Consider the following 8,467-nt stretch of genomic DNA (forward strand, 5'->3'; position numbering starts at 1 on the left):
TTCCTTTCCTTGCACAGTATTTTGGTTCATTGATATGTATAGCCTTATATATAAATATATGCTAAATAACTAAACTAAACTAAACTCGACAGTGGCTAGGCTAGCTAGGAATATAGCCTACTGTATATATTCAAAGGTTTCCACCATATTTCACGATAAAAAAGTAGATCTACAAGCTCGTAGATCTGCTATTTTTCAATAGCTAAAGTGTAACATGATGCTTAAAACACCAAAAGGGGTTCCCGACCAAAATGGGTTAAAAAATAAGATTTTTCAGTCATTATCATAGTTTTAAGGGTAACTGTTGTATAATTTCAATATTGCATAAGAGGGTGTTCTTTATGGTCATTAATGCACGACTGCGGTGCACATGCTCAGTGTAAACAGGAACGGTCCAGAACAGTTGAGAATTAAACAGCAGCAGTCACCCTTCCCTTTTCAAATGTTTTATATCATCCACAGCACTCTAATGAACAGTGTCCATGTTCCTTTGTCATTTCACAAAAATATATTTTTTCACTAAAGAACATGGAAAATCCACAAAAGAAAATATACAAAAACATTAACATTTAGTAAATGTACTTGTCCTTTATCTTTCAGTTTGTTATACACAACATTTTTTCCACAGTTATGAAATTGATATACTTTTTTTAATTAAAACAAAATCAAATTTGTACAATTCTCTTTTTTTTATATCCTTTTTATTATTTCAGTTCAGGGTCAGCAACTCTCATGCACCTCTAGCACCTCTGCGGAACACTCCATCATCGCAGTTCCTGTTTACACTGCATATGTGCAAACCTCCCACAGGAGCCCTGGCCGCACCTCCGTGCTCTATCCTCTTTATTTGTCCTAGAGTAGAAGTTACTAGTGTTGAGGAAGGAGTGAGTGGCTCGTCCTTCACGATCAGCCCTAATGAGTGGAAGACTTGCTGTCTGTCTGTCTGTCTGTCTGTCTGTCAATTAATTAATTAAAATAAATAGAACCGTTTTGAGTGACACATTGGATGGGCGGATGTAATGAGGAAACAGATGGTGTGTTTCTTCGAATCGCCGCCAGATGGCGCCAAAACCTTATACTTCCCTCTAGTGCAGTTGACCAGTGTCGCATGGCTTTCTGTTTGACACAACATGATGTTGTAAACTTCTATCTATCTATCTATCTATCTATCTATCTATCTATCTATCTATCTATCTATCTATCTATCTATCTATCTATCTATCTATCTATCTATCTATGTGGGTAGGGCGGCCTACAGTCACACACACTTGTGACGGTCTTGTTTCCATGTTGTTGTTATTACAACAAAATTCAAATCATCAGAAAAGGTAAAAAATAATATATTAAAGCCTATAACTCATGTTGCTATGATCAGGTGATGTAATGGTGATGTAAAACAAACGGTGCCAACACAAACATTAAATTATCTTTCTTGTTAATGGCATTTATGTTTGTGTTAGGGGCAAGATGAATTTTCCCTTCATTGTCAATGCGTTTTAAAAACAAACATTGAACTAAAAACAAACATTAAACCTGTATATAGGAGGGGCTAGCGCCCCTCAAAAAAATGTACAGGTTGAGGAACACAATAGGGTTTTTTAAGGAGGTGGGGGTAGTCACTAGACTAAGGGGGAGGGGGGGGGGGGGTAATCATTTCCTCTCCCATTGGCCTGCTGAAAGGTGGTTTGTCAGGCCCGTTTAGAGGACGCCAGGGATTTGCATTTTTTTGAGGGAGGGAGTCAGGGCATTCCACACTTGGTGGCAGTGCTGTAGAACAGTGGTTCCCAAACTCTTTCACGTCAAGACCCCCAAATGGACAGAGAGCATAGAGCAGTCGTTCCCAAAGTGGGGTCCGGGACCCTGAGGGGTCCTTCCTTGAGGGAGTTCCAGGGGGTCCCCAGATTAATGATAGTTTGGAACCACTCTGAGAGTGTACAAATGGAACCACGTGACCCGTTATAGGGTCCATTTGGTTCAATTTGTACACTCAGAGTTACATGAACATTGCTTTTACAATATAAATTGGGGGTCCCAGAGATTGAAATGCCATTATGCTGTAGGCCTATACTAATATGCATGTCAAACTGGGGTTCCTTGCAATTCAATGGGTGTATCTTTTTCAAATGGGGCTCCGCGAGCTCATCAGTGTCAATTTGGGGATCCTTGACATGAAAACTGTTAGATTAGACACGCACACGCACACACACACACACACACACACTCTCTCACTGGCTTTCACAACCGTCTCCTCCTCCAGTCAGTCAGCTCAAGTGCGACCACAACAGAACAGCACAGAATCTAAATAGATATGAGATAGTCAGTGATCGAGGGACAGTGAACCAAACACACACACACACACACACACACACACACACACACACACACACACACACGGACCAGACACTAGACTAGACAGAGAGAGAGACAGACAAACAGATCGACTGAGCACCAGTCAGTGCAACCAGACCAGCGACGCGTACCACGCCGAGTCGCCGACCTAATACGCCCCGGAGGAGGGAACTCGGAGCCCGGGTTGGAAGAGAATGGGACACCGGTGACCACCGGGTGCTGCTGCTTCTTATCATCGCTGTTTATACTGGAGCGAGTTGTTATTTCTGCTGCTGGAGGATACACTGACTGACTGCCTGTCAGAGACTCGTATAGGTGGCCGTTGTTTATATTTATTATAAATAATAATACAGAGAGAGGGAGACTGAACTTACTGAAGCTTTCCTTGGAGCCGTTTTATTAAAGTCCTTCGTTTCCACCGGATCTGGCCGTGCGTGCGTGCGTGTTTCCACACACAACAATGGGCTGTTGCAGCGGACGGTGCACGCTCATATTCCTGTGCACTCTACAACTGGTGAGTTCACTGACTTGTCCATACATTGTTTTGTATTCATTTCAACGCAGGGTGTACGTTTCGTTTTGAAATCAACCGTACAGTAGGCTATATGTATTGTTTCTATATACTTGGAGTAAGTAATTTCTTTGCCACTTGTCCTTAAAGACAAGTATATCACTTTGTTTCCCTTCCTCACAGCAATGAGTTTAAACATGATAATGCACATGCACGTTTGTAGGTGGGTAGACACTGTTGTGTTGCTCCACGTGTAGCGATGCATGCTGGATGTTGTAGGCCTAGTCTCTCTTGTCTATCTCTGATCTAGAGACGCTATTAGAGATTGATTGATTGATTGATTGATTGATTGATTGACGTTAAAGTATAACAGTTTGCAGAATTACGTACATTTCAAGCACAACTATACAAAAACTGTTAACTGTGGACGACACCATTTCAATTAATAAGAACATATTTAGAGACGTACAAAAATACACTTTACACACAGTGAGTTGCCTATCTTAATTGACTCGTCATTTCATCAGAGGTGGAATGAGCTGTGCGTGCGAGAGAGAGCTTTGTGGCCAGTCAGTTTTGTGACACTGTAGTTGTTATGATCAAGGACCCCCACAGTGCTTTTGTTGGGGACCCCCGGGAACCGCCCTGAGGACCCCGGACCACACTTTGAGAACCGCGCTGTGCTACCCGATTAATTAGTCTTAAAGCGCTTGTGGGAAGAGAGCCGTCCCCCTCACCCAATGAGCAGAATGCAACTGCTGTACTGTACTGTACTGTACTGTATTCTAAACTCTTTAGTTTAACCTTGGCGTCACATTAGATAATGCCCTTAAACAGGTCAATGCTGTGGTCAGTTGAAGCTTGCATCACCTGAGGCTGCTAGCAAAAATCAAGTCTGTGCTATTCCTTTTGGGATTTTGAGCAGGTTATCCATGCCTATATTTCTATGCGGTTGTTGGACTACTGTAACGCATTATGTTAGTTTAAACTCAGCCTCCCTTGCTCGACTGTAAAACTCGCAGGCATGAGCATATCACACCTGTTCTGGCCTCCCTTCACTGCATGGCTCCTTGTTCGTTTCAGAGTTGATTTTAAAATAGTTTTTTTTTTAAAATCAATTAATGGTTTGGCACCTCAGTCAGTATCTTTCTGAACTTATTAGGGTTGATACTCCTCCAAGGTCACTGCGGTCTGAGGGCCAGCTAAATCTCAGGGTCACACAAGACCCTCTTAAAGCAGTCCCCCCACACACAGTCAGTCTCTCCAACACAAGACCCTCTTAAAGCAGTCCCCCCACACACAGTCAGTCTCTCCAACACAAGACCCTCTTAAAGCAGTCCCCCCACACACAGTCAGTCTCTCCAACCATCTCAGGGTCACACAAGACCCTCTTAAAGCAGTCCCCCACACAAGACCCTCTTAAAGCAGTCCCCCCTGCACACACAGTCAGTCTCTCCAACACAAGACCCTCTTAAAGCAGTCCCCCCACACACAGTCAGTCTCTCCAACCACGGTGCATGGTGGTTTGGGCGCGGGAACCTTTACCTCTGTGCCACCCGAATGACTCCCCCCCCCCCCCCTCCCCCGCCCCTCAATATTTAATATCCTGTACAATTCTGGGTCTGTCTGGGTAGCCAATCCACACAGCCCGTACCCCCCGCAGGCCTGCTCGCTCATGGAAGCTAGTGATCCACAGAACGCTGTGAACGCAAAGAGAGGGAGAGAGAGAGAGAGAGAGAGAGAGACAGAGAGACAGAGAGACAGAGAGAGAGAGAGACCAGTCGTCGGAGACAGATTGCTTTGAGCCGCTGATCAGTAGAGAGAGACTCCGTGACATTTCAACTGATGCCATCTGCACTGTGGTGTGGTGACTCTCTCTCTCTCACACACACACACACACACACACACACACACACACACACACACACACACACACACACACACACACTGGCCTCAGCGGTCACTCAGCCAGCTTGGCTTCGCTGCCTGCCTCTCTCTCTCTCTCTCTCTCTCTCTCTCTCTCTCGTGTGCTCTTCTCCACATAAAGGATACTTAATAATAGTTAAGATGTTTATGAAGCTGTCAGTGTCTCTCTGCCTAAAGAGAGAGAGAGAAGGAGACATTAGTTAAGAAGTTATGAAGCTGTCAGTGTCTCTCTGCCTAAAGAGAGAGAGAGAAGGAGACATTAGTTAAGATCTTTATGAAGCTGTCAGTGTCTCTCTGCCTAAAGAGAGAGAGAGAAGGAGACATTAGTTAAGATGTTTATGAAGCTGTCAGTGTCTCTATGCCTAAAGAGAGAGAGGGAGAGAGAGAAGGAGACATTAGTTAAGATCTTTATGAAGCTGTCAGTGTCTCTCTGCCTAAAGAGAGAGAGAGAAGGAGACATTAGTTAAGATGTTTATGAAGCTGTCAGTGTCTCTATGCCTATAGAGAGAGAGAGAGAGAGAGAGAAGGAGACATTAGTTAAGATCTTTATGAAGCTGTCAGTGTCTCTCTGCCTAAAGAGTCCCGAGGACTCAATCTGGTGTAACGGCATTATGTGTCCCTAGGCGACCGTTTCTGGGTGACCTTAAACTTCCTGTTCCACAGCTAGAGAAAAGCGTATGCACGCAAACGGGCTCGCACATGCACACACACACACACACACACACACACACACACACACACGCTGTGGTGGGCTCGTTGTACGACTGGCTAATTCCGACCGTCTCACAAACCCAGTAAAAATAAACACTAGGCCGGTGGTCACCTCACCACCGACAATCCAGACTTTGAATGAGCCTTTACATGTCTGTAACTCTGAGAAAAGGTCTGCAACTCTGAGAGTGTGCTAATGTGAACCAAATGTGACCCTTTGTGTCCGTTTGGTTCCATGTGTACAGTTCTGGTGAGTTCTGCTGGTCCTTGAAATGTAAAGGTTTTAGAACCATCGGTATTGTAATTGTATGAAGACAGTCCACAGAACCAGCTCTGACAGTATGTGATCCAGGAGCGGTTCCAATTTGTGACAGAACGGATTCCTGGTCGGTTCCTCCATTCCTGATTTGGGGATTTGTAATTTTGATCAAGGGCGTGTTGTTCCTGTGTGTAGGGCAGGCTGGCAAACAGACAGTAAACAAAACACACATGCACACACACGCGCACACACACACACACACACACACACACACACACACACACACACACACACACACACACACTTATGCGCACGTGCACATATGCATCCCGTGTGGATTGGGTTTAATGAGCTCATGACTGAACGCTGACCCTGAAAGTGCATCGTCAGAACTCTTTGAGCCACACAAGCATGCATGCACACACGCACGCATGCACACACACACACACACACACACACACACACACACACACACACACACACACACACACCCCCTGTGTTACGAGCAGTGAGTGAGATTAGAGGCTTGGTTTTGTCTTGAGGGGGAGGCGGTTTCTCCATTGTGCAACTGTGAGAATGAGAGCTTTTCTCTATATAATTTTTGATCCCACAATTTCGTAACCCAGTGCCAATTGCCTCAAAGCTGTAATCCTGGTCACTACTTTCCCTCTGCCAACCTGGGGAGAGCCCCGAACTGAGTTTATGCTTCCTTCGATGCTCGTGGAAGGAATACGTTATTCCATTCAGTTTTTTTCCACTCCATCAGGCTGGCCAGGGGGAGGCAGTATAGAGACCAGGATCACTGCATGTTCTTTTTTAGGGTAGAAAGAATAATTTTAAGGCTCTAGCAGAGATTCTCAACCCGTTTAATATCAAGGACCCCCTGTTGGACATGCATTAGTCCACGGACCCCCATTTAATGTAATTTATATCTCTGAGACCCCGATTTATATTGTCAAATCAATGTTAAATGTAACTGTGACAGTGTACTTTGGGAACCACTGTTCTAGCTGTGTTTGTTTTGAAAGGTGCTTCATAAATATATAATGTATTTACTTTTACTTTTACTTTACTTTACTGTACTTTTAGGATTTAGAAGACTTTTTTTCTTTAATCGGCCTCGGGTCTAAATGAGATTAAAACACAGAACCTTTTGGCCTGGGCCGTGGCTCAGCGGTCCAGGCACCTTGGCTGGTAATCCAGTCTGGCAAAACACAGAACCTTTGCTGTGTTTGTCGTGCAGAGAGCCCACACTAGAATTCTAATGTAACACAAGAATGACTCACGTCATACGTTTTAACTGCCAGGTTTAGCAAGCTCACTATGGGTTTCATCTCCCATTGGCTTAGAGGATATGGCTTCACGTTGCAGGCTATGGGTTTCATCTCCCATTGGCTTAGAGGCGCTAGAGACAGCCAAACATGAATTAGTGTCCACTAGGTCCTCACTAGTCTCAACATGGACAGTATAACCAGGTTGCAACTGGCTTAAAAGGCCCACCTCCCCATGTGGCCTAAATAGTTCACCTGACCATCGCTAAATCCACAGACTACATCCAAATGCATCCTATAATTGTGTTTCCTTTGCATGATGTTCTGTTGCCTTGTTGTTGAGACATTCTCTGTAATAAAACAACCTTGACTCGCCAACAGAAAGCAGGGAGTCTGTAGAGTATGTGATGACAGAGTTTTGGGTCTGTTGATTGAAATCGATTTTGGAGGACTCTCCACAATCACACCACTGATTTTGAAGTGCAAAATGGAATCATTACCTTTTTTAAGGAAAAAACATATCTTTTGAACAAAGTTTCTCTTTCAGAACATTTAACGGGTAGAACATTTTATGGGTAGAACGCTCCCAAAAAAATGTAGTCTCTGTGACACATATAGGGGCCGCAATCTGCATTCAAAGATTGTCCTTGAAGTGTCGAAGCGTCGAAGATCTATGTTTTTTTTTTATCGAATCGTCGATCTTCAAAGACGTGATCGAAGGTCAGCCCTAGCGCTCACCCAGCAGTCTGCCATCACCCAGGCACCATTGTCATCCACAGCACGCGAGCTGCGGTTCAGAAACGATCTCCGTCCGTACATAGGCTACAGTACGACAACACGAGGCGTGTTTTCAGTTCCTTGTCAGTTCGTCGTCGTATGTGAAGTGTTTGTTTCTTGTTTTATGCCAAGTTCATTGTACTCACTGCATCCTCACTGCTCTGCCTGTGCCTGGTCGTTCTGCACTTAGAGTCCTACAACAACCCTATCGTGACAGTACAGGGTTTGATGAGGAATTAACCCATTTTAGGCAGGAACCCCTTGTGGTGTTTATAGCATATGTTATTCTTTAGCTATTGAAAAATAGAAGATCTACAAGCTCATAGCGCGGCGAGCTTGTAGATCTGCTATTTTTTTTATCGTGAAAATGTGGCGCACATCTTTGAATATACAGTATATTCTAGTGAACGTTTTTAACTCAAATCTTTGCTTCTGGGAGGGTCCCTGGAACAACATATTTTCAGATGGGGGTCGGCGGCCTCAGGTCTAAATGGGTTAAAGGAAGGGACTAGTCTGGACTATGTTGGCTTCACATTAAGAGCGTTATCTTCAAAGACGAGGCCCAGACAGGTCCCTGGGTGTAGGTGCTGCGTCACTCTGCCAGGCCAGAACAAAAGATTAAGGCTGCCTCTCCCTGTTAATGCTCTGGCTTTTATGGCAGCC

The 8,467-nt window shown here is 44.5% G+C and overlaps 1 protein-coding gene across 1 annotated transcript in view; it reads left to right on the top strand.

Annotated features, from left to right (window-relative positions):
* Positions 1–2,324: 2,324 nt before the first annotated feature.
* The window catches only part of nkain4 (sodium/potassium transporting ATPase interacting 4), a 53,356-nt gene continuing 47,213 nt past the window's right edge, over positions 2,325–8,467 (top strand). Inside the window, exon 1 of the mRNA XM_080764397.1 lies at positions 2,325–2,863. Within this exon, the coding sequence (XP_080620523.1) occupies positions 2,810–2,863 (54 nt within the window). The 5' untranslated portion in view covers positions 2,325–2,809. The remainder of the gene's footprint in view (positions 2,864–8,467) is intronic.

Source organism: Protomyctophum bolini (assembly GCF_963924005.1).
Source record: "Protomyctophum bolini genome assembly, chromosome: 5".
Lineage (NCBI taxonomy): Eukaryota > Metazoa > Chordata > Actinopteri > Myctophiformes > Myctophidae > Protomyctophum > Protomyctophum bolini.